The 27,465-nt window shown below is 38.0% G+C and overlaps 1 protein-coding gene across 1 annotated transcript in view; it reads left to right on the top strand.

Moving 5' to 3' along the window:
• gusb (glucuronidase, beta) overlaps positions 1 to 25,111 on the top strand; it is a 30,922-nt gene extending 5,811 nt beyond the window's left edge. Inside the window, exons 4-12 of the mRNA XM_007255810.4 lie at positions 5,290 to 5,432; positions 5,560 to 5,747; positions 6,321 to 6,464; positions 7,503 to 7,681; positions 8,472 to 8,618; positions 12,501 to 12,585; positions 14,963 to 15,139; positions 15,843 to 15,978; positions 18,800 to 25,111. Coding sequence (XP_007255872.2) covers positions 5,290 to 5,432; positions 5,560 to 5,747; positions 6,321 to 6,464; positions 7,503 to 7,681; positions 8,472 to 8,618; positions 12,501 to 12,585; positions 14,963 to 15,139; positions 15,843 to 15,978; positions 18,800 to 18,948 — 1,348 coding nt within the window. The 3' untranslated portion in view covers positions 18,949 to 25,111. The remainder of the gene's footprint in view (positions 1 to 5,289; positions 5,433 to 5,559; positions 5,748 to 6,320; positions 6,465 to 7,502; positions 7,682 to 8,471; positions 8,619 to 12,500; positions 12,586 to 14,962; positions 15,140 to 15,842; positions 15,979 to 18,799) is intronic.
• Positions 25,112 to 27,465: the final 2,354 nt, after the last annotated feature.

Raw genomic sequence — 27,465 nt, 5'->3', positions numbered from 1 at the left:
GCTAGGGTGTTGCTAGGCGGTTGCTAAGGTGTTGCTAGGTGGTTGCTAAGGTGTTGCTATGGTATCCGGGGTGGTTGCTAAGGTGTTGCTAGGTGGTTGCTAGGTGGTTGCTAGGGTGTTGCTAGGGTGTTGCTAGGCGGTTGCTAAGGTGTTGCTATGGTATCCGGGGTGGTTGCTAAGGTGTTGCTAGGTGGTTGCTAAGGTGTTGCTAGGCGGTTGCTAAGGTGTTGCTATGGTATCCGGGGTGGTTGCTAAGGTGTTGCTAGGTGGTTGCTAGGCGGTTGCTAAGGTGTTGCTATGGTATCCGGGGTGGTTGCTAAGGTGTTGCTAGGTGGTTGCTAGGTGGTTGCTAAGGTGTTGCTAGGCGGTTGCTAAGGTGTTGCTATGGTATCCGGGGTGGTTGCTAAGGTGTTGCTAGGTGGTTGCTAGGTGGTTGCTAAGGTGTTGCTAGGCGGTTGCTAAGGTGTTGCTATGGTATCCGGGGTGGTTGCTAAGGTGTTGCTAGGTGGTTGCTAGGTGATTTATATGCATAAATTAGATTAAATGGTGTTTGCACGTTGCTACGCAACGTGCAAATACATCAATCAGCTATGCACGCTAGGTTGCTCTGGCCGTTCGGGGGTGTCCAAACTTTTGACCCGTGGCTCCATTACACACAGTACTGGGGGGCCGGGGTGTCCAAACTTTTGACCCATGGCTCCATTACACACAGTACTGGGGGGGGCCGGGGTGTCCAAACTTTTGACCTAACGCTGATTTATCCCATAGCTGCTCCATATACTCACAGTACTGGAGTTCTAGCTACCTGTCCTTCGATCTAGCTGCCGTCCTCCGATTGGCCCCATTCATTCCAATGGGGCCACTTCGTACGACATTCGTACGAAATCCGTACGTCGTAACTTTTCGTAACGCATATTTTCGGAAAGAGCTCAATAAGTTCTACAGGTCCTCAATTGGTTTCATCTTCGTATTTCAAAAATTGCGACGTCCACGGGCGTGCAAAGTTCTGCCCATTCATTTTCAATGGGCAAAAAAACGCGTACTTACGAAGTTTTTACGAAAAACGTAAGTCCGATCGGAAAGCTGTATACAAGCCCACCATTCCCGATATGGACGCACGTTTTCTCTTTTGAACGAAGTCGATATTTCGAAAACTGCGGCACTAGTTAACCGGACAAAAAACAGGTGGAATAATAATAATAAGAAGAAGAAGAAGAATAAGACTTAAGAAGAACAATACTGTGATTGCATTACTGCAATCACACTAATAAATAAAGATATCTGAGCTAGAATTCAGCACAACACCTGAAAGCAAAGCAACTCAAAGCAGAACTCTACAGAACATAACTAACATTCTGCAAACCAATTAGTCTGAAGTATAGAGAGACTCTGCCCACTTAGCTGATGATGACAGGATGTAGTAAAGCTCTTAAGTCTGCTCACAAACCTGCAGTGTGAAACCGAAACTAACGGAACAAATACTGTAAATACATTGTAACAAATACAAACTCTAGTCGGGATTTTCAGGTGTGAAAATGCCCTTGATGTGTGGATACCAAGTAAGGGTTAGAGATTAACATCAGTGTTTGTTTTCTACTGTTTGGATGATGGTAAAATCATACCACTACCATGGTTTTAATTAATCTTTACTAGTAACAACAAAACGAAGACAACATTTAAACATATTATTATTGTTTAATAGGTATTTAAGTAATAAGACATTAATATTTGGGTGTAACAATGTATCAAATACTGCACTGTCACCATGCAGGTACACCCCGCGCAAGGCGTGTAGCGTGGCGCGTTGCCACAAGTAAACAGACTATTTTTACACCTTGCGCACGCGTCCTTAAAATAGCGTTGGACTTTTGCAATATATTAACGCCGATGGACGTGGTGGTCTGGAAATGATGTGTGTTCAGGTACATTTCTGGGGTGTTTCTATCTTGGCGGCGGAAAAAAAGCTTTGCGCGATTGATCACCCTGCGACCCAAAATATCCCATATAATCATTCTTTACCACATAAAAATAAACCTCACCCACAGCCTTCAGCAATCAACTATAAAAAATAAAATATACTTAAAAATCTGCACAGTAACTAAAAAATATTATTAGTTATATTTATTTCTGTCAATTATAAGGTTTTATATTTATGTTTAGTACACAGACTAAATCACTCCAACTTAATATAGCAGACAGGCATTCTGCTGTTTAAGAATTTCAACAGATGCTTATTCTCACTCAAATCCTGGAGTTTTGAAATGGAAAATTAAAAGAGAAAAGAACTTTGACTAAACATAAATTTAGTTTATTTAACTTTGCTATTATTTAACTGAATTTCACTTTTATATCTGAAACATAAAGCACATTGTCGGCGTCTGGTGCTGTCCATCAATTATATAAAACTTAAAACATTTGAAATACACAGAAATATAAAGCTATATGTTAGCATTCGTTTCTTATCACCAGGGCAAATTTATTAAAATATTTAATATATTAATTCATTAATTAAAATCTCGTCCAGCACTCTGAAATAACATCTCTCTTCTAAAAAAAAAAGCGTTTTAATAAATAAGGTCGGACAAGTGTAGTTAAATATGTTATTAAATTCACTAAAGCCAACAAATGTACTGATAATTAATCAAGAGACATCAGACAAAATGCGCTGCGCCTCTCTCTCTCTTTCTCTCTCTCTTTAGCAGCGCGGAGCTGAATTCAGCGCGAGGCTATAAAAAATAAACTCAGTTCAGTTCAATAAAAATAAATAAGGACCTGTAAGTTAATCAAATATTGTCAAATATAAAGGATAGGTTGAGGTTTTGGTGAGCTGTTTTCATGATTTGAAACTGAAACTAACCAAAACTTTCATTATTCTGTCAGAAAGCCTGTGATTGTTTTAAATGAGTTTTTTTAATGGATTGTTGTTTTTGTCCATTCTTTTTTGTTTATTTATACGTTTTTCCTTTGAGTGTGTTTTGGTTTGTTTAATTTTTATCCCCAGACGCGTATTTGTTTTTTCCGGGTTTTTTTTCAGTATTACAAGTCTTAGTAATTTTCTTTGGTCATGTGGAGTTTTTCGTTTCTTATTTTTTAAAATTCGTTAGATTATATTTTTGTTAACATTTTGGGTTTATTTTCGTTTGTTATTTTTCTAATAATAATAGTAATTACATAATTTATTTTCTTTTGTTCATTTTTTTAAGGGGCAAGTGACGCAATAGTTACTTTTACTGGTAACTAGTTACTTTTATAGTAAAGTAACTCCGTTAGTAACTCAGTTACTTTTTTGGAGAAGTAACTAGTAACTATAACTAATTACTTTTTCAAAGTAACGTGCCCAACACTGGATCTAAGTGAATACAGTTCCATTGTTTGAACACTGAAGTCTGCAAACAACCAGCACATCCTGCAGCCTAATTCTGCCCTGGCTTGTCTTTCCCCCCAACAAGTTTTGAGTTCTGGTGTCATAATAGATTATGCAACAACATGAATAATCATATTCATTTAAATCTTGTTCAAAATAAAAGTGAATAATATCCGTTCCATACTGTGGACTAATGTACCGGAACACCCCTAATGTATTGTTCGATAGAGGTAAGTTAAATGGACTGTATAATAAGGCTGGCTCTATATGATTTGTCCTCCTTCGGAGTGTCGGTCAGAACACTGGTGTTAGTGGTGATTAAGGATTAATTGTACTGACACCTCAGGTGTGTTACACAGCAGCACTTTACTTGCACACAGGCTGAGTGGAATACAGAGCTTGTAAAGTATGAAAAGTATGGTTTCAAGTCAAGGACGCATACTTCGCACACAAAGGGGGTAAAACATGGAGGAACAGACACACACAGCTTGTACTTCTCTCTCCCTGGCCAAAAAAACTCCATTGAACTGTGACTCAGCACTTGAGGCCCCTCCCAGAGTAGGTAGACCTATAGGAACGGTCTTTCCAACATGTATACTATTGTTATAAATGCTAAACAATATATGAACAATAAACAATACACTTACATTGTGTGGGTCATCTGTACATGCATAATTATATTTTGTCTTGTCAACAACACATTTTCTCTGTGTGTATTATTTTTTATTTATTTTTCTTTTATTTATTTAAAACATTTATATTTTAAAATTAAAGACATCCAAACCATTATTGGAAACACATGAAATATGGAATGTCTACCTCATGAAGACACCTACCATACCATGAATGTGCATACAGTACATAGGTTAGAGAGAAGAAGCAAGGGAGAAAGAGAGAGAGTCTGACAAACAAGCCTGAATTCAAGAACACATGAGAAAAAAATCTTGCTCAGTTCTGTATCAAAATTGGTGGTTTAGGGCCGTTTTAGCTACATGAGAAATCTCTGGTCTGACCCAGTGGACGGCCAGGGCAGAGAAAGCATTTCTGCCTAATTCTTATGAGTAGCTCATTAATCATACTCAGCGTTACTCTCAGCTAATGCAGGAAATCACTGCAGACTTTCACTTTCCAGACAATGAGAACTTCCCTGATTAATCATACTCATGAAAATATCAATAGTGTGCAAATGTGTGCTCAAAGCTAAATGTGGAGAAAAATCTAAAGTATAAAACATGTTCTGGTTTGCTTAAAACTTTTTTGTTATTAAGCGTGTGTTTCTGTATAGCTTTAATATAGTCTTTAAATGAGAAGAGGTGTGTCCAAACGTTTTGCTGGTCCTTTACATAAGAAGACATCCATCTTAATGCATCTGCTTCATGTTATGATTTTCTTTAATAGCAAATCCTTAATAGTTTAGAAGATAAAGTATATTAAACAGGTGAAATGTCTGCTGCTGCTACTAGTTCATTTGTGTTCAGAAATGCATTAATCATACTCATGAGGAAAATACCAATAGTGCCTGGTGCCTTCCATGACCAGATCAGGAGCATGCCATGCTATTTTTAAGAAACTCCTGAAGATAGTGCTCTTCTAGTACTCTTCTAACACCTCTAACAAACTACTTCTAACCTCATTTCCTGTCCTCCTCTATCCCACTATTCCCATTTGACCTCCTTTAGACCCTGTTACTACTTCTATTACTAAATGTACATCATTACTGTAAGTCGCTTTGGACAAAAGCGTCTGCCAAATGTAATGTAATGTTATATTGTAATGTAATGTAATGAAATGGAATAATAGTGTGTGAGGTGTGATTTTTATTTATAAATATTTGATAATGTACAATAAAAGGAAGGAATGTTAATGGTGAATACCCACGTTAATAACCTGCTTTCTTTTAATCTTTTTTTTCTCATGGTAAACAGGTACCCTTCAGGCTACTTCATTCAAAACTACAACTTTGATTTCTTCAACTATGCGGGAATACACCGATCTGTCCTGCTCTACACAACGCCAAAAGCTTACATTGATGACATCACTGTCAACACTAACTTCTCTGACAGTACTGGTTAGTGATGATGCTTTTTTTAATCATTGTTATATTAGGGGAACGTGGGACATGGTTAATTAAATGTGATTTAATGAAAACATTGAGCAATCATGGACTGAAGTGTGTGTTTTACTGTTTTTTGTAGGTTTTGTATTTTACAATGTATCAGTGGTGAGCACTTCTAAGCCCGCGGTGAAGGTCTCTCTCTCGAGTAAGGATGGACGATGTGTCGCCACAGCTAATGGAATCTCTGGGGTTCTAAAGGTGCCGGACGTGAACCTGTGGTGGCCCTACCTGATGCATGAAAATGCGGGCTACCTGTACTCGATGGAGGTAATAGAGAATAAATCAGGGCTGAGTGGAGGTGTGCTTTGGGTTGTAAGGGGTTTAAAAGTCTGTATCTAAGACACTGTCTAAAGTGCTGCCACTATGAGCGGGAGGTCGCAGGTTGGAACCCCCGCTCATGCAGCTTTACCATCAAGCTGCCGGCGCTCAGAGGGAGCAAAATTGGCCCTGCTCCCTCTGGGTGGGTAGATGGCGCTCTCTCCCCACATCACTCCTAAGTGATGTCTACAGCACAGGACGTCTGTGAGCTGATGTATCGGAACCAAGTCGCTGCGCTTTCCTCCGAGCAGCATCACAGCAGCTGGAAAAGAAGCGGTGGCAGACTTCACATGTATCGGAAGAGGCATGTGCTAGTCTTCGCCCTCCTGGTGTGTTGGGGCATTACTAGTGATAGCGGGGTCCTAATAAGTGGGTTGGGTAATTGGCTGTGTAAATTGGGGAGAAAATGGGAAAAATTTGAAATAAAAAAAAGTGAAGTTCCAATATAATAAGGGCTCTGTGGTTCAAATACTGTTCAATTCTGTATTCTTCATTTCCACATGTACTCTGATTTTATTTTAGGTTCAGCTCACTGCAGAGAGTGGGGAGACTGATGTGTACATACTGCCGGTGGGCATTCGCACTGCAAAGGTCACCACCAACAAGTTCCTCATCAACAATAAGCCTTTCTACTTCCACGGGGTCAACAAGCATGAGGATGCAGACGTGAGTACCACTAGAGGGCAGCAAAGCAGCTCGTATGTGGGTGTAATGGGTCTCAACATTACAAATGCATATACTTTTAGTATATAAATAAAAAAAAATCTGTATTGTTTTATGCAGATTAATACTAAGATTATTCAATATATGAAGGAAAACATATGAAATTATTTAATACTCAAAAAAGTGTTAAGCAAACCAGCATATGTTTTATATTCTAGATTATTTAAAGTACCTCTTGCGTAGATGGAGACAGCTTTGCACATCTTGGCTGGATTTTCTCAGTCAGCTTTATGAGGTAGAGTCACCTGGAATTCAGGCTTTCAGTTAACAGCTGTGCTGAACCCATCAAGAGTCAATTACTTAAGTTTCTTGCCTGTTAATCTGTTTGAGAGCATCAGTTGTAAAGTTGTAAAGGGGTAGAGTTACAGGTATACAGTGAATAGCTCTATTTGAGTAATGTTATAATAAATATTATGGCAAGAACTACTCAACTAAGTAAAGTAAAAATACTTTAGGAATGAACATCAGTCAGTCCGAAAAATATCAAGAATTTTAAAAGTATTCTCAAGTACAAAAATGCTATGATGAAACTGGCTCTCATCAGGAAATCCCCAGGAAAGGAAGAGCAAGAATTATCTCTGTTGCACAGGATAAGTTTGTCAAGAGTTAACAGCCTCAGAAACCACAAGTTAACAGCACAACAGATAAGAGCACCTTAAAGCTTCTTCACAGAGTATTTTGGTTAGTTTAACACTTTTAAATTACTACATGATTCCTTATGTGTTCCTTCATAGTCTGGATTACTTCAGTATTCATTTACAATGTAGAAAAAAATGAATAAATAAAAACATGGATTGATGAGGTGTGTCCAAACTGTGTGTACACTTTTGGAAATTCTTAAAATTGTTTTACTTAACAAAAAAAGGTCTTAATTTGCCTTGAAAGATCTTTAAAACCCATCTCCCAAAGCCCTAATAGCACCTCATACGGTAAATACACTTGAGGTTTATTTTAGCACATTGTGTTTTGTAATATCCGTAGATTCGAGGTAAGGGTTTCGACTGGCCTCTTATCGTGAAAGACTTTAACCTGATGAAATGGATGGGCGCCAATTCATTCCGCACCAGTCATTACCCATACGCTGAGGAGATCCTGCAGATGGCCGACCGTCATGGCATTGTGGTCATAGATGAGAGTCCAGGAGTTGGCATCAAAGACATGTAAGATTTACACACTGTCTTTAGGTAGATTATACTTTAATTTAGCATGTTTAAATCTAGTGCATGGCTTGCATTTTGGTACTTTTATTTATAATCCCAAGTTTGATTATTGTATTATGTCCATTAGGGGTGTGCCATATTGTATCATATGCAATAATATCGCCAACATTTTTTAATATCACCCCTATATCACCCACCCCTAATTATTACACTAGGGTAATACTTTTGTACTGTTTTTAGCAAAAGAAAAAAATCACACTGTTCTCATTTCCTATTTTATATCTACTAGAAGCAGATTATATTTATCCAGTATAATTTATTTTACTTAATCCAGGATATATGGAGATATTATGGAGTGCATTATTATTAGTATCATGACATTCTGGATCATTGACTTCTGTTACAAATCTGATAAAGTTATAATTGTTAGGGGTGTGCCCTATCATGTCATATGCAATAATAAAACCTAATTTTCATTTTGTTGCAGTAGTGCATTCTTGATATTTTTTTAAATTCAGTGTTTTGTCATACCACCAAACGTATCGTTATCACAAAAATACAAAAATATTGTGATATATTGTGATATTATTTTAGGGCCATATCGCCCACCCCTAGTGTCCAGGAATATTTGGACATGTAGTGTAGATATATCTATTGCTCCAGTACATAGTGGTTAAGATATTCATCTAATGTTAAATCTCTTAAAGATTAGCATCTAATTGTTGGCTCTCTTTGTTTAATTGATCATAAATCACACGTCTGTTGATTTGTCTGGTTTGTCTCTCTTTAGACGCAGCTTTGAGAATGCCTCTCTGGCTCATCATCTGATTGTAATGGAGGAGCTGGTGAGGCGGGATAAGAACCACCCCTCTGTCGTCATGTGGTCTGTGGCCAATGAGCCAGCGTCTGAGATGCCTCCAGCAGCCTTTTATTTCAAGTATGATCATCTTTTTTAAATATTATTTCTAATTTTATCCCATTTGGAAGACCAATTACCTCATACACTCTTTGAGGACTGGCCCCAACACTAGTATGGTGAAAACTAGCACATTTAAAGACTCATCATCAGGTAGACAGTGCACTCACAGGAAAGTGCAGTGACCCAGCTCTGATGCATCAGCTAACAGATGGCTGTGCCAGCCAATATCACAATGCGTGTAATGAAGAGGGAGAGCAATGCCAACTGTGCTCTCTCTCTCCCTCCCTCTCCTCTCCCTCTCCCTTTCTCTCTCTCTCTCTCTCTCTCTCTCTCTCTCTCTCTCTCTCTCTCTATCTCTCTCCTTCTCCCTCATCCCTCACCATTCACCATCTCCCTCTCCCCTTCTTTCTCTCTCTCTCTCTCTCTCTCTCTCTCTCCCTCTCTTTCTCTCTCTCTCTCTCCCCCTCTTCCTTATCCCTCACCATTCACCATCTCCCTCTCTCTCTCCCTCTCCCCTTCTCTCTCTCTCTCTCTCTCTCTCTCCCTCTCTTTCTCTCTCTCTCTCACCCTCTCTCCCTCATCCCTCACCATTCACCATCTCTCTCCCTCTCCCTCTCTCTCTCCCTCTCCCTTTCTCTCTCTCTCTCTCTCTCTCTCTCTCTCTCTTTATCTCTCTCCCTCATCCCTCACCATCTCCCTCTCTCTCCCTCTCCCTTTCTCTCTCTCTCAAGTTCAAGTTCAAGTTCAATAAAGCTTTATTGGCATGACTGTCACAAGGTACACTGTTGCCAAAGCAGACAAACAATACACAAATATAAACACAATGAAAAAAGAAAATCTAATAAAACAACTTAAACAAGAAGAGATTAAATAATATTGATATGAAAAATATTAAATATCTCTCTCTCTCTCTCCCTCTTTTTCTCCCCCTCCCCCTCTCCCTCATCCCTCACCATCCCTCACCATTCACTATCCCTCTCCCTCTCTCTCTCTCCCTTTCTCTCTCTCTCGCTCTCTCTTGCTCTCTCTGAGTCCGACTGCTGATGTTGAAGCAGCATGATCAGGGTTTCGACCTGAGGATCCTTAAATCATAGTGATAATACTTCCCTAGACCCCTTAAAGCCCTTAATCATTTTTAAGCACTTTATTTATAGATTTTTATAGACATATCCAATCATACAAATATTAGGGAAAAAATCCTACAGGTGTGTATCTAACCTATATCTTTCTGGACCAGGGATTATACTAATATAATAATACTCTATAATACTCTATAACCCCTCTAACTTGTACATCCCCGCACATACATGGCTCATGCATATGTATAGAGAAATGTTACGACTGATTGTGTCAGGAAGGGGATATGCTATCGATAAATTCTACAAAATTTTTATCAATTTAGCACAGCTGCTGATCCTTTTGTATTTCAACCCAATACTTTTTTTTAACCACACACCAATTTAATTTGTTTAGGTTGGTGTCCTAGATCAGGGAGAACATTACAAAATGCAGTGGTACTTTAGAATTAGGGTTGATAAGCACTGTGGTAGATTGAACGTACAAAACACCTTCAAATTACTTGATACGCATGCTTAGAGGAAATTTAGGTTTCATAAGTTAGTGTCTGAATTATTAAACCCAGAATTAATCTTTATTTTGAGCACAAATGATTTTTAATATGTTATGTACCAATGCTAATCCAGGATGTGGACTGCAGAGGGCAGTACAATGTCAGATCTTGGACACTGCTTGCTTGTGCTGATGCTTTGTGTCAATATTTAGCCAGATCTTAGTGTCATGGCTCTGTTTATTAAACCATTGCTTAGCCCAGATCCATTTCTGAAGCTCAAAATTCAATCAGATACATTTATTTATTTATTTATTTATTTATTTTTTCAATTCATTTTTCAGTTGCATTTTGAAATCATGGGCACGTGACTGTATTATATTATGTATAATATTTTAAGGTACAAATTTTGATGTAACACAAATAATACAACAATTTCATAACTTGTATAATATTATAAATATAGTATAACACAAATATAACCTTTTGTTCTAGAAATCAAGTCAAAATCAATTTAAATCAAATATTTAATTACAGGATTTAAGTGCTAAATGGTTGAAATGCTTTTTAAAGGAGCTTGTTTTATCTCCAGCAGTGACCCAGCACTACATTCTGTAAATAAGGTAAAAATGATCAAAAACAGATTTACACACTATCCTGCTTTCAGGATGTTCAGCAGGTATATGCCTCTTAGCAATTTCATGAATTAAAGTAAAGGAGAGAGTGCTGAAAGGAACTTTTACACAGCTTTTACACACTTTTAAGGTGTGACTCATACATAACAGTGGGCTCTTTTGGGTTAATCTAAAATTTTCTGCATTAGAGACGAATGATTGCAATAGACCATTATGAGCTCTTAACAGTTCATCTGCAGTTGGATGTGAATAAGCTGTATTTAATTACTTTTTCTGGTCGTACACGCTAGATTAAAGACTAGATAACACGTTTCATATCAATAAATTAATACCCAAAACCAAGCAATTGTGAGCTCCTGCTAAAAAAGTTGTACTTATTTATTTATTTATTTATTTATTTACATATTTATTTATTTATTTTAATTATTTACTCTGCCTCTGCGAAGCAACGTGTGCTCTTCTGCCTCAGCATCTTGCGGTGGGGGTTCTAAAGCTGAAACACAATATAAGCTAGGCTACCAGAAACGACGCCTTGCAAAATCTTAAAAAGGTTATAAATGTAGATAACTGATGATTATCACAGCAGTCCTGTAACAGATCATGAGCGGAAAATGCTCCTTTCCCTCCGAGCTTCCTAAACTTGCAGCCCAAGTAATTAATCTACTTTTTTTTACTTGTAACATTACGACTTTACTCCTGTGACTTTTCCTGGTAGGCTACTGTATTTTTTTTTTTTTTTTAAATATCCCTTGACCTATGGCTTGTCATCTTAAATGTAAAGATATTGTTTTGGGACTGTTAAATGTCAGCTGTAGGTGTGTGTGTGTGTGTGTGTGTGTGTGTGTGGCCTAAACCTGTTCAGCATGAGTGACTGTAGGAATGCATTCAGGTAAGAGTGACACACCTCTAGCCTCTTCATTCACACACGACACTAAACAGGTGGGGCTCAAATGCCAGCACAGTCTCAGGCCACCAGCACCGGAATCTTGTCTTACATGGATACAGCACACGTGAGCAGCCCTTCAGACCTCATTAGCATAACGACTAAGGCTCAATTAGGGCTCAGATTTAGCGTGATCACTGCAAACATGTGTATTATTTGGAATGACCAGTTTTAGGTGTCAGTTCGTGACCCGGTCCAAGCATGAGGAACAGCTTAATAAGTGATCTAATACCAGGTGGATGCTCTACTTTTTTAAAGAGTATACCAGAGGAGCACAGTTCATTACTAGATGACTAAGGCACTGTTACTATGACCCAAGGATCCCTGGTTCAGATCCCAAGTTGTCTTGGGCTCTATCATGGGTTGCTTGTTGGTATTTCTTCCCCACGTCTTCCATCACGTTTAGTGTGATGCTGCTCAGCATGACACTGTGTCATGCAGCTCAGGCCAATTCCCATATTATGTCCCAACATGTGCCAACAACATGTTGCTCAGGCTGATTTCCGTATTATACTAAGCAGCTGGGATGTTGGCACATGCGGCACCAGTTCCCTTCATTTTAATCAGTGTTTGTATTTACATAACTTTTCTATCTGATTAGTTAAAAATTTGCTTTAGAAAATAAACTATATCTTTCTCAAGGTTTTGTTCTTTTTTTTTTTTTTAAATCATTCTTAGCTCTGAGCTAGTCTAGGCTTAGCCGAGTGTCTTTGTATTGCCCCACGGTGAACCTGACTCGTGATTTTAATTTCCAGGCAACTCGTGGCTCACACAAAGTCTCTGGATTCAACTCGGCCTGTGACCTACATTACAGCCAGTAACTACGCCAGGGATCTAGGGGTGAGTCTTTCATCATTCTCTATTATGATATATATTATAATGATTAAGCCACATTTCTGTGTTACCTCCAAACCTATAGAGCTGCATGTCCAAGATCTGTTTAAAATCAATTTAGACTTTAGCAATTGCCATTGCCCACCTGCATTAACTACATAGCCAAAATGCAAAACTAAAAAAAAGTAAACTACAGACATTAAACTTGTATAAAATAATTAACCACATCCACTTCCACTAGGTGGCTTTTTGAATCAAATGCCAGAACTTAACTATGAGTACCCTCACAGGCTATGCCAGGAATTCACTGTGGAACTCACAGAGAGCGATAAGCATATTGATTTGGCTGTGCTGAAATGAAGGGCTTTAGCCTTGTTTGGGTTATACTATATCTGAAAATAAATATTTAATCAGAGTGCATTTTATTCAGTCGGCAGATAACTATGTTTAAACTGCTTTTTATAAAGCCGGTTTTAGGGTTTAGTTCACATCCTGGTAGAGGAAGAACCATTTTTGTATAGGACCTCTATACAGCTGAACAACAATGGTCTCTATCTATCTATCTATATCTATCTATATCTATCTATATCTATCTATCTATCTATCTATCTATCTATCTATCTATCTATCTATCTATCTATCTATCTATCTATCCTCTTTATGTCTGTTTTTTTCTTTCTTTATGTCTGTTTTTTTCTTTCTTTATGTCTGTTTTTTTCTTTCTTTATGTCTGTTTTTTTCTTTCTTTATGTCTGTTTTTTTCTTTCTTTATGTCTGTTTTTTTCTTTCTTTATGTCTGTTTTTTTCTTTCTTTATGTCTGTTTTTTTCTTTCTTTTTCTATCTATCTATCTATCTATCTATCTATCTATCTATCTATCTATCTATCTATCTATCTATCTATCTATCTATCTATCTATCTATCTATCTATCCTCTTTGTCTGTTTTTTTTCTTTTTCTTTATCTATCTATCTATCTATCTATCTATCTATCTATCTATCTATCTATCTATCTATCTATCTATCTATCTATCTATCTATCTATCTATCCTCTTTATGTCTGTTTTTTTCTTTCTTTATGTCTGTTTTTTTCTTTCTTTATGTCTGTTTTTTTCTTTCTTTATGTCTGTTTTTTTCTTTCTTTATGTCTGTTTTTTTCTTTCTTTATGTCTGTTTTTTTCTTTCTTTATGTCTGTTTTTTTCTTTCTTTATGTCTGTTTTTTTCTTTCTTTTTCTATCTATCTATCTATCTATCTATCTATCTATCTATCTATCTATCTATCTATCTATCCTCTTTATGTCTGTTTTTTTCTTTCTTTATGTCTGTTTTTTTCTTTCTTTATGTCTGTTTTTTTCTTTCTTTATGTCTGTTTTTTTCTTTCTTTATGTCTGTTTTTTTCTTTCTTTATGTCTGTTTTTTTCTTTCTTTATGTCTGTTTTTTTCTTTCTTTTTCTATCTATCTATCTATCTATCTATCTATCTATCTATCTATCTATCTATCTATCTATCTATCTATCTATCTATCTATCTATCTATCTATCTATCTATCCTCTTTGTCTGTTTTTTTTCTTTTTCTTTATCTATCTATCTATCTATCTATCTATCTATCTATCTATCTATCTATCTATCTATCTGTCTCTGTCTGTCTGTCTGTCTGTCTGTCTGTCTGTCTGTCTGTCTGTCTGTCTGTCTGTCTGTCTGTCTGTCTATCTATCTATCTATCTATCTATCTATCTATCTATCTATCTATCTATCTATCTATCTATCTATCTATCTATCTATCTATCTATCTATCTATCTATCTATCTATCTATCTATCTATCTATCTATCTATCTATCTAGGACATGGCAGAAACAATCCTTGACTAATCGAGTAATCGGAAAAATAATCATCAGATTAGTTGACTACCAAAACAATCATTAGTTGCAGCTGTACTAGTGATGCCACAACATCAGGAGGGTGAAGACTAGCACATGCCTTCTGTGATACATGCCAACCAACGGCTCTTTTTGAACTGCTGCTGATGCAGCATTGCTGAGTAGCAACAAAGCACGCTCGGAGCAGCAACAACTCGCGCAGCAACTCAGTTCTGATACATGAGCTCACAGATGCCTTGTGCTGATCAACATCACCCTAGGTGTGATGAGGGGAGAGACTGTCATCTACCCACCCAGAGAGAGCAAGGCTAATTGTGCACTCTCAGGGCTCTGGCAGCTGATGGCAAGCTACATGACACAATACGGGAAAACCAGTCCAAACAGAGATAATTGAATTTGTAGTTTCCTTAAAGGCACAGTGACAAAAACAGCCCCTTTAATATTAAGGGCACAAAGAGATATTGAAAAATGGTTTAACATTCTCTTTCCTAACTTTTTCTTTCACAGGCTCCGTATGTAGACGTGATCTGTGTGAACAGCTACTTCTCCTGGTACCATGACCCCGGCCACCTGGAGGTCATCCCCATCCAGCTCAACACACAGTTTGATAACTGGTACGGAAAGTACCAAAAACCTATAATACAGAGCGAGTACGGAGCTGATGCTGTGCCCGGACTGCATTATGTAAGTAGATTACACTTTTAGAATGACTTATTGATTTAATATGTTTTATTAGTGGTGTCAATCGATTACGAAAATGTATTGGATTAATCGCAACAATAATCTGTGATTAATCACGATTAGTCATACTTGTTTTTCTTAAAACTTAAGTGTTTAATAATAATATTCAAATGCAAATAAAAAAAATAAATGTAATTAGCATGCAGGAATTATACAAAAATAATTGTATTAATTACAACAATATTCTGTGGTTATTCCTAATTAAATCATTATTAAAATCACTTTTTTAACTCCCTTTTTGTGCATACAGAGATTTTAGCATGGCTCAACCACTCGTGTGTTTATGCAACTGGTGATGACACATGTTGATGAAGAAGAGGAAGTGTTTAATACATATTTTTGAAATAACGATTTTCTTGATGATACGATGAAACATTTTTTCTTATTAATTCCAAGAATATAATACTGCAACATAATTTACATCTCAACTTTACATCACTTTTTGTCTTTAAAGTTTGTTGAGCAGCAGAACTGCTTAATCTGTCTTGATGAAGCTCCATCCACACCAATACCATGATTCAGAACCATGCATGCCATCCCAGTGCAGAGCATACAGTGATGTCCCTCAAGTTTAAGACTATTGTCTGTAATAATATAAAACTTTGTTGGCATGATAAATAACACACAGCTCTTTGCTTTCACACAGGATCCACCAATGATGTTCACTGAGGAGTATCAGAAGAGAGTCCTGCTGAATTATCACAAAGTGTTTGACCAGAAGAGGAGGGAGTTTGTGGTGGGAGAGCTGATCTGGAACTTTGCTGACTTCATGACCGCTCAGGGTCAGTATTAACACAGATTAAGCATAACAGCATTATGACTCCTTGTTTTTATACCCATCATCATTATTATTATTATTATTATTATTATTATTATTTAGCTCTACTGAGCATATGTATTTTTCGCACTATTATGCACAATTAAAATCCTTTAATTTTCCCCAAAATCGACAGTGCGCCTTATAATCTGGTGCGCTTTATGTATGAATTCTACCAGTCAGGTATTAAGGAGCAGTAAAGCCCTCCGCTGAAGTACAGCTTTATACAGGAGTTTCAGTGAAGTTTGTCCAGCACCGAAGCTGAAACAGTATTAGTATTAGCCGCTAACCGCAGTGCTAGCTCTTTCGCCGTTCAGAGGTGAGTATATCAGACTGTAGTCTGTGTGTTTACAGTGTTAAAACAAGCTACGTGGGATTAACCGCTAGCTGGGTTACCGGAAAACTCAGGGTTCCTCCGTGTAGCGCTGTCATGCGGCATTTACTAGCATTAAGCGCTACTAGCTACGACTAGTGCTGCTGCTAACTACACTGTTGAAAATATTGGCAAGCTAAGCTCACTGTAAATAAACGGAAATGCTTTACTCACACAAATAAACAGTTTATAGGAGAGAAATCTGTGTAGATTAACATCCAGCGCTCGTTTGACGATAAAAGAAAAGGTACCACTTTAAAATAAGACTACCTTTATAAAGGGTTTATAAATGGTTTACAATTAGTTTATTAATAGTTACTGATTAGGTTGTAAATGCCTTAAAAATCATTAATAATCAGTTATAACACATACATAGAAAGGGCAACAAAGACCTGCTGTTTGCCAAATAGTGAACCCACAGCCATCTATATTGTTGCCCTTTCTACGTATGTGTTATAACTGATTATTAATGATTTTTAAGGCATTTACAACCTAATTAGTAACCATTAATAAACTAATTGTAAACCATTTATAAACCCTTTATAAAGGTAGTCTTATTTTAAAGTGGTACCAAAGAAAATGTCTTTTTTTTCAAGAATTACAATTTTGTTTACTTAGGTGCTTCCCTAATAGGGAAGGAAAACATGGCGACACCCTTGTTTCTTACTATTGTCGCTTAAAATGCGCCTATAAAATAGACCAGAAAATATATGTTAGTTGATAGTGCACCTTATATTAACGGTGCACTGTAGAATACAGTAAGAACAATCTGTAGTTATATTTACAGACTGTAGTACTGTATTTGTTTCTCTGCATACTTTTATTATTGTCTTCCTTTCAACCTGTTCTTTCCTTAATGGTCAGGACACCACAGAATGAAAAGGGCTACTGTCTAAAAGTCAATTAATTTAAATGTAGTTTTATTTATATATTATATTGTGCTTTACAATGAACGTTGTTAAAAAAAAAGGCGCTTAACAGATATACAGTTCCAAACCTTTTTTGTGTAAACACCACAGTGATAGTGCCAAAATAGAAATGCAGCTTTGTTAGAAATTCGGCCTTCAGGAATTAGAAGTCAGCCTCAGGAGTCAGGAGACTTGAGAGCTTGAGAGTTAACTTGAGTTTATTCTCGTGCAGACAGAAAATCTACACGGGCACAGCTTAGTTGGTTGTTTCTCTCTGTCCGTCTCACTAGTCAATCTGAATTCCCTGTCTGACTGGTCTGTCTGACGTTTCAGTAGGACTTTACATACAGTAGACACTAGGGGTGTCACAATTTTGATATTTCATCAAAATCGATTGAAATTGTGTCATGGTCTCGAGCCTCAAAGTCAAAAAGAGGAGTCAAAGAGCAGTCTTTTCTCCAGAGAATGTGGACATTCTCATCTTCTTAAAGAAAAACTTAAAAATATAAAAATTACAGTGTTTTGTCTAGCCTCAAATATGTTAATAGTTTTGGTACCTTAAGGAGCATCTTTCTCTCAGATAAAGTTAATAATACATCTTTGTTAAAGAAAAAAAACTTGTCATTCTCAGAGTCTTATTTTTCATGTTTAACTGTTATAGTAGGATAGAGTTCAGTTTGTTAAAGCTCTAATTGTTCTATTATTTTGTACATGACTGTTCCTGTATTTTTTATTATTTATTTTGTTATGTTTCACATTGTGTTTTTATAGTGCACAATAAGATGTTGTAAATTTGACCAATGTTGTAAATCAAACCAATGACTGACCATAGACTAATCTAAAACTGGCATAGGCCTCTCTGCTGCAAAAAGAAAAAAGAAAATTGAGAATCGAATCGAAACGTGACCCTAAAATTGGAAATAAAATCGAATCAATGATTTAGAGAATCGTGACACCCCTAGTAGACACTGCTTTGAACACAGCAGGGGTGTGATCAAGAACAATAGAGATGGTGACCTTAGGGGATGTCTCTGTCAACTTATGTTTAACAAAGGAGAGGTATGTGGGAGATTAGGAGTGTAATGGGGAATAGGGGGTTAGAGAGTGAGTCAGTTGAAAACCTTAGGAAAGCACAGTTTGTTATTGATAGTCTCTCAATGTTGAAAACTTAATAAAAGTACAATTTGTTGTTGACAGAATCTCTCATACTAAAAGGAACCAAGACTCAGTAAGAGGAACCCATCCACCTCTGGTCGACCCAGACTGTACAACCAAAAAAACAGAACAAAAACATGTGCACAGACTCAGAGAGATAATGTGGAGCTATAGCTAATGTAAAAACAGGTTCTAGGTTGTAAGTGTGAGTTGTGATTGGGTCTAAAAGACCCCACTAAATGATCTTAGACTGTGAAATAAAAGCTTATTTGTTTAGTCATTGCTTCTAAACAATTAGGATGAATCTAATCTGTAATTCTCTCACTCTCTCTTTCTCTCTTTTTCTCCAGCCATCACTCGTGTGGTGGGGAACAAAAAGGGCATGTTCACGCGTCAGAGGCAGCCCAAAGCAGGAGCCTTTATCCTGAGAGAGCGCTACTGGGCCATCGCCAATGAGACAGGTGTCCTGCCCACATGGGCCAAGTACCCCTGCGTGTGAGCCCCACCGGTCCTGCCACTTCATTACCTCTGGGAGGTTGTGTGAGAGTGAAAGAGAGTGAAAGAGAGTGAAAGAGACAGAGAGAGAGAGAGAGAGAGAGAGAGAGAGAGAGAGACAGAGAGAGAGACAGAGAGAGAGACAGAGAGAGAGAGAGACAGAGAGAGACAGAGAGAGACAGAGAGAGACAGAGAGAGAGAGAGACAGAGAAAGAGAGAAAGAGAGAGAGAAAGAGAGAGAGAAAGAGAGAAAGAGAGAAAGAAAGAAAGAAAGAAAGAAAGAAAGAAAGAGAGTGTTTGTGTGTGTGTTTGTGTTTGTGTGTGTCTTCGTACGACTAGTGGACTACAAATGGGAACAGTGGAAATGAACCAACCACCTTTATAAAGTCAAAATCGTGCCTTATGTCAATCAATTAATGCCAGATTTTCAGATGCCACTGTTGGCAGCCTGTAAAATCTGGCTGCTGTGTTTTTAATTCAGGGAGCATCTATTATGCACAATTGCATACGATTACGTACGATTACATACAGTACGTTGCTGCTAGAATGCTGTGTGTGGGCGGGTGTAGTGTGTAGCAGCTATTAGAGCTCATTGTCTATGAAAGTGCATTATCCAGGTGTGTTGTTGAGAGTGGAGCCCACCTTCTGTCTTTTGTTTCACTGCTTTTATTTTTGTAATTACTGTTGAACAATTATTTTAATCAGCCCTCTTTTATTAAAATCAGCTTGTAATTCTTTAAACTGCAATGCATTTTACTAGTAAAGCGTGAGTGTGTGATTTACATGGAAAGTTAGTGGGTGATCTGAGAGCAGGGCTGTGACACAAATGGATCCCTATGTATGTTTATGCTTTTTATTACATTGTCAATCTTCTTCAGGTTTGCAAATTGTATAGTGGGATTAGAATGTGATCTTAAGAGGACTGTTAACACTGTCCCACAACTCTCACATGAACCATGAACCAGAATGCAGAATTGCTTTTTACAGTAGTTTTTCATTATTAAACTAAATGAACAAAAGGATATGCTTAAACACATTCACACAATAATTTATTTACTTTAACCTGCATTAAAAGTACTCTTCAGTATGCTCTGTGCAGTTACACATTCTCACCAGAGAGGTCACTATTGACAGATAAAGCATAACATTATGACTACCTCCTTGTTTCTACACCCAAAGACTGAGGTGTTTAAAACCTCCCACAAGTGGTGCTGAGTGGTCCAAAGGGCAGTGGGAGGTCACAGGTTTGAACCCCAGCTCATGCAGCTTTGCCATCAAGCTGCCGGCGCTCAGAGGGAGCACAATTGGAACTGCTTCCTCCGGGTGGGTAGATGGCGCTCTCTCCCCCACATCACTTCTAGGGTGATGTACACAGCACAGGGCGTCTGTGAGCTGATGAATCAGAGCTGAGCCGCTGCGCTTTCCTCCGAGTGCACTGTGATGCTGCTTGGCAGTGCTGCATCAGCAGCAGCTTGAAAAGAAGCGGTGGCTGACTTCACATGTATCGGAGGAAGCATGTGCTAGTCTTCGCCCTCCTGGTGTGTTGGGGCATCACTAGTGATAGGTGGAGTCGTAATGAGTGGGGTTGGGTAATTGGCCATGTAAATTGGGGAGAAAATGGGAAAAATTAGAAATAAAACCTACAGCAGCACTGCTGTGTCTGATACATTCATGCCAGCACAACACACTCTAACACCTCGTACACCACCACCATGCTAATCAGTGCTAATCACTGCAGTGCTGAGAATGACCCACCATCCAAATAATAATAGCTGTTCGGTGTAGTGTCCTGACTATTGAAGAAAAAACTGGTTAAAAGAAGGATAATAAAGTGTACACAGAAACAGATACAGAAACACAGTTTGTAATTATAGAACTACAAAGTGCTCCTATATTCTCAGTGCAACTGAAATAAATGGACAATGAATTTATAAACAAGGAAGTGGTCATAATGTTATGCTTGAACGATACATAGTATAGCACAATACTAATTAAAAAGCAGTGATCCATTTAGGTCACAGTTCAGAGGTTTCATATCTTGCACATTGGTTCTGGTAGAAAACATGTTCTGAGGTTAGCCTCCAAACGATCGTAGTTTAGCCGTGCTGTTGTCTTGTTTTGGTTTTCTGGAGCGTGATGAAGCTTGTCTTTCGTGACCTCGTCTATAATAAGCAGGCAGTTCAGGTCAGCCTCTGTTTTCTCCACATTCCAAACATCTTAAGCATTCCACCCTCTATCTGTCTGTAGGTATTCTGACCCTGGAACCAGATTGTTGAGCAGTTTAAGCACCTAAAATGCCACCAGATTCATTATGGCTACTTTCATTAAGCAATTAAAAAAGTGGCCCAAATCTGACGTTTAATTTTGGCTGTTCATACAATCTTTTTATTGTGAATCATATCTGATATTTGTTTAAACAGTCTGCAGTGTGTAATTGACATTCATGCACAAAAGAGCACAGTAACATGAAGAATCGTGTCCATCCTTCCCAGAATCACGGATCAGCTCATGAGTTCATGAGTTGATGAATGATGAGTTAAGGCATATTCTGACCCTGGAACCAGATTGCTGAGCAATTTAAACACCAAGAAATACCACCAAAAACAAATTCACTATGGCTATTATCACACAGCAGGTGAGAAGTAGCCCAAATCTGATTTTTCTGACTAAATCTAATGTTTATTATTGGCTGATCTAACAATCTTTTTAATGTGAATAATATAGTTTGGGGATTTAGAGCCCTCTCTGGTGAGAATGGGTAATTGCACCGGGCATGCGGAAGAATCATTTTAAACTGGGCGGGTTTGATGTGGTCTCCTTTCAGAGTGGATGAATCTGATTCCAGGTTATGTTCAGTTGGAGAGAGAGAGCGCGCTCAGTCAGAAATTTCACTTCAACTACATACTTTGGTTTTACTATGAGTAAATGAGCTGCTGAGCTCTGAGTTTCCCCTTCTGAAGTCTCCATTGCTCCACCAGCTGCTCGTGTTCAGTAAAACTGAGCCAGATCCTCTTTTAGAGGCTGTACGTGTGACGTAAGTACGTAAAGACGCGTGACGTGGACAGAAGAACTCCCGCGAAAAGTGACCAGACACCCCAGTTTTCAGAATGAATATATCAGGCTTGTCAGGGATAATCGTTTTAGCACACTGGTACCATTAAACACAATCTTTTGTCCCTTCTAAACTCAGAAATGCTTCTGCTTTCAGTTTAGAAACAAAATAATACAGAGTGATACTTTAAACAGTCTAAAACAGCTGCTGGGCTCATCACTGAGAATTTACTAAAGCTCTCTGTAAAAAAGGCATGTTATTCAGCCATGGCCAGATTTTTAGGGCTTTTTAAAAACTATTTATTTGATACTCTAGCAGCTACTTTGTGGATATGTTTTGCCCATTTCGTTAGTAGATGAATACTCTAATTGGGGTGGATGTCTGGATGCTTACAATGCTGGACAATATGTCAATATGTATCACAATACAGGGTTTACGAAACAATGTATTGTGATTATATTTTGATACTGTAAGCAAGGCAATATATATATTTCTTTTTTTTAGCTAATAAAACACACCATTAGCTTATTACCTCCAGTGTTGTAAATAATTAATTTTTCTGTTCACATGGTAATAATGTAGGGTAATGATAATGGAGAATGACATCCATTGGCTGGTATGTATGGTCCTATGTTCTCACGCATTCATACATTCATTCCCAGCTGTTGCTTACGCCAGCCTAACCAGTTCGGCTCACCCCTCGAGGCGTCTTCCACTAAACTCATAATTATATAATAAGCTCTTTTGCTTGGTGTGAAGAGCATAAAGAAGTTTCGTTGGATACCTTCTTCCTTTTTTACTGCTGAAACGTGATCAAATGATGGGGTGGGGAGGGGGTTATTTAAGATCATATCACAATGGCGTTTTTCTTGGATTGGAGCTTCCTCCTATTTCACCACTGCCTTTTGTATCTAGACCTGGGTCTGTTCATAGATTGTTTATAGATTATTGATTGTGTTGATCTCTGTTAGTTCCTTTTTCATTCCAGGACATAATTGAAAAAAGAGCTGGATTGATGTAAGAGGTGTTACAGATTAATGTCAGATACTCTATGCGAACAAAAGTATTGGGAAATCTATGTATTACACCTGCACCAGATTTTTAAAGACCTCCCATTCTAAACCTGCAGTCGTTAGTGTGGAGTCGGTCCCCCTTTGCAGTTCTAACAGCAGGTGTAGAGCTCTGCAGTTATTGATCAGCGTGAGGGTTGAACACTTTGTAACTTTACCTGATGATGGAATATCTAGGAGGGAGGAAATTTTATCAGTTGATGACTTTTTGGAGTGGTGCCATCTTCTTACAGTACCACACTGGAGTTCTGTGAGCTCTTTACAACTATCCATTCTTTCTCTAATGTTTAAAAAGCCAGACTGCATGGCTAGTGGTCTTGATTTCACAGGCTATGTTCAGACTGCCGCCAAATATGATTTGTTTCCCCAAATCAGATCTAACAAAAGATCGGATTTGCCTGTCTTGACATCACAAACATACACTTCCTGGCCTAAAGAAAGGACACACACTCTAATATTTTGTTGGGCCGCCTTCAGCTTTGATTGCAGCTCACATTCACTGTGGCATTGTTTTAACAAGCTTCTGCAATGTCACAAGATTTACTTCAATCCAGTGTTGCATTAATTAATTAATTTTTTACCAAGATCTTGCAGCAGCATTGATGATGGTAGAGTCTGACCACTGCTCAAAGTCTTCTCCAGCACATCCCAAAGATTCTCAATGAGGTTAAGATCTGGACTCTGTGGTGAACTCTCTCTCAATCCATGTGTGAAAATGAGGATCTCATTCTCCCTGAATCACTCTTTCACAATTCCAGACCCATGATTAATCCTGGTATTGTCATCTTATGGGTATATGGCCGTGTCAACGGGGAAGAAAAAATCCATTGATGGAATAACCTGGTCTATATTCAGTATATTCAGGTAGTCAGCTGACCTCATTCTTTCAGCACATACTGCTGCTGAACCTTAACCTGCAGACCAACTGCAGCATCAACCCCACATCATTTACTTACTTAAATCCAGGTGTGTATCTGCATGTGTTGCTGTGGTAACCTTTGCTGCTATTCTCGGATTCCCAAACTTCCGTCACTCTAGATCTGATGAGGTCACTGTTGTGTTAAAAGTGATGCAAAAGACACATTGAAATCTGATTAGAGCATCTAGCCAGAGGCGCGTCTTTACAAAACTGATTGTTATCTCATTTCAAACCACATCTAATATGGTGTCTGGCTGTAAAGACAGGCCATATCATAAATCTATCTGGATGCGGTGTAGGTATGCCAAAAAACTGGTTTAGGCTTGCAGTCTGAACATAGCACTCTACTCCTGTGGCAATGGAACTTAAAGAGCCACTAAACCATATTTTTTTCCCATTAATAGCTGAAACGTGTTCCTTTTGAATTAATGAAACATAACAGTCCTGCTTAAAATGTGTATAAACATTTCCTAACCTTTAAAAATCGCTTTTATTGTGGAAATTTCCACCTCTGCTGCACCCTCTCTGGTTCAACTGTACTATAGTATTACAGTATAATCAATAATACTGCCCCCTTATGATGTCCAATCATCTGCTCTCACTGCTAATAGAGGCACACTGCTGCTGCTGCAGCTCAGCCAATCAGCTATCCCTCCTTCCCCACCCCTAAACCCATACATCACACTTTTTTTGCCTTTTTATATTTGAGCTGAAGGGGAGTCAGCCCCTGAATTTAATACCTGAAATACCTGAATTTAAGAGGTGAGTCCCAATACTTGTGTCCATATAATGTATTTAAAGATGGAAGAGGACCTACTGGGAGCTTTTCAGTCTTCATATTAGACTGACAGTAGATTTTCCAACTTTTTAAAATCTTTGTAGAAACAGAAACTTTCAATTTGAACTCTTTCCACTGCCAGTAGATAATATGTTGTAGTTTTTACCTGTTTAATACAGGTTGTAATACACTGTCTGAAGCTTTAGCTGATTAAATGGACAGTGTAGAATGAGTGTAGAATGCTTGTTTTTGTATGTTATTGTCTGAAACACAATCTGTTTTTTATTTTTTTTATGATTGCATCTCTTGTTTGCTTTTAATAAATATTAGATTCATATGTAAAATAAATATAGTATTGTCTTTTTATTTGTTGTTATTGGAAATGCTTTGCAGACGGTTCCAAATCTATCTCTCCTGGATGCAGCATTCAGCCTTGGACAGAAATGAAGGACTGCTGAAGCTTTTCACTTGCGTCGAGTTTAAAGAAATACACAAGGGCATGTACAATTGCACATTTTGAGGCAGTTATTAAGTTCAGCACAGGAAGAGGCTGAACGTATAAATTGGGACACTAATTGTGTAAGAAGTTTTATAGAATGTTGTAAATTCGATTGTCATTCACTTCTTCTTCTGGAATCAAGTAAACTAAAACACACATTCTCAGGGCAAGACTTTGCATGAAGCAATAGTAAGAGAATTTGATTGCATTCGGCTGCTAGAGCGTTTGAAAACTCAAAATTACTCAACTAATCCCAAACGTACTAGATGGAGCTCCATTATTCTAGAGAACACAGTTTCACTGCTCTATAGCAAAATGCTGGGGGCTGGCATAGGGCATGGTGCCAATAGATACATTAATTCTACGTTAATAAGCTCCAGAGAGTCCTGTTCGATTAGCTATTTTTTCAACTCTACCGGAACCACTTGAGCTGTTTAGTTGCAGTGGGTCCAACTTAAAGTAGAGGAATTTGTCCTACCAATTCAGCTGCATATCCCCTATCACTAGTGATGCCATAACACCAGGAGGGTGAAGACTAGCGCATGCCTCCTCCAATACATGTGAAGTCAGCCACCACCTCTTTTTAAACGGCTGTTGATGCAGCATTGCTGAGTAGCATCACAGCGCACTCGGAGGAAAGCGCAGCAACTCGGTTCTAATACATCAGCTCACAGACGCAGTCTTGTGCTTATTGACATCACCTTTTGGAGTGATGAGGGGAAAGAGCACCATCTACCCACCCAGAGAGAGCAAGGCCAACTCGGGGCTCTGGCAGCTGATGGCAAGCTGCATGCCCAGGATTCGAACCAGCAATCTCACGATCACAGTGGCAGTGCTTTAGACTGCTGGACCACTCTTTGCTCCCCCCACAATTTTTCTTTTTACACCGACTAGAGAACAACCAAACAACAAACCCTCTTTATTTGTGCTGCTTTGATCATGGTAAACATTGGAAATGATAGTGTATATCGTATGTACAATACATTTTCCTATGCATTATGGGTGTTTAATATTAAACTATATTGGGAATAAAATGTTGAGATTTTAAACAACACTACACATTGGCTGACACCACATGTAGTGCTGGATAAGAAGCAATACTGAACACAGCTATGCACAAGGGTTACATAGGGTTATTAAAGTAGGGTTGGGTAGGTGAACTGAGAGCATGGGTGCATTGTCCAGAGTTTTAAATGATCAGGTGACCCCTGTGACCCACAGGATCCATAGAGAATAACATTGCAGAAGTCAAGAGACCACCAAGCTCTTTCTTAACTGGTTCTCAAGAATGCAGCCCCTCATTGCATAAGCAGAGGTCATATTGGTGAGCCTAAACGGCTGGAGGCCAAGCGGACCAACAGTGTAAGTGGAATGTGAATCAGATAATGCAACCTTCTTTGACATTTTTTCCTATTAAGTTATCAAAACATTATTGTTCTTCATACATTACCAGTCAAAGGTTTGGACACCTTCTCATTCAATGTTTTTCTTTATTGTATTAATTTTCTACATTGTAGATTAATATTAAAGACATGAAACAATTAAGGGACACAGATGAAACTATTTATCCTCCACAATCACCTGATCTAAACCTGATGATCTGAGATGGTGATTTGAGGTGATTTAATTGGGATGAGCTGGAGCTTCACAGCGTGAAGGAAAAGCAGCAACTATTGTTCAGCACCTCCAGGAACTCCTTCCTTCAAGACGCTGAGAAAACTATTCCAGGTGACTCTCCCTCATGAAGACACTGAGATTAAAATACCAAGAGTGTGCAGATCTGTCCTCAACATATTCTGGTTTGTTTAACATGTTTTGTTTACTGAATAAGGTACCACTTTAAATAAGACTACCTTTATTAAGGGTTTATAAATGGTTTACAATTCGTTTATTAATGGTAACTAATTAGGTTGTAAATGCCTTATAAATCATTAATAATCAGTTATAACACATACGTAGAAAGGGCAACAATGACCTGTTGTTTGCCAAATAGTGAACCCACAGCCATCTATATTGCTGCCCTTTCTATGTATGTTATAACTGATTATTAACCATTAATAAACTAATTGTAAACCATTTATAAACCCATTATTACGGTAGTCTTATTTTAAAGTGGTACCCTGAATAATTCTGCATGTATTCCTGTATAGCTTTAATATATATTTCAGTATTAAATTTACAATTGAGAAAATCCTCAAAAAAA

The sequence above is a fragment of the Astyanax mexicanus genome, chromosome 1 (genome assembly GCF_023375975.1).
Source record: "Astyanax mexicanus isolate ESR-SI-001 chromosome 1, AstMex3_surface, whole genome shotgun sequence".
Lineage (NCBI taxonomy): Eukaryota > Metazoa > Chordata > Actinopteri > Characiformes > Acestrorhamphidae > Astyanax > Astyanax mexicanus.
This window is presented reverse-complemented; position numbering and strand designations above follow the sequence as displayed.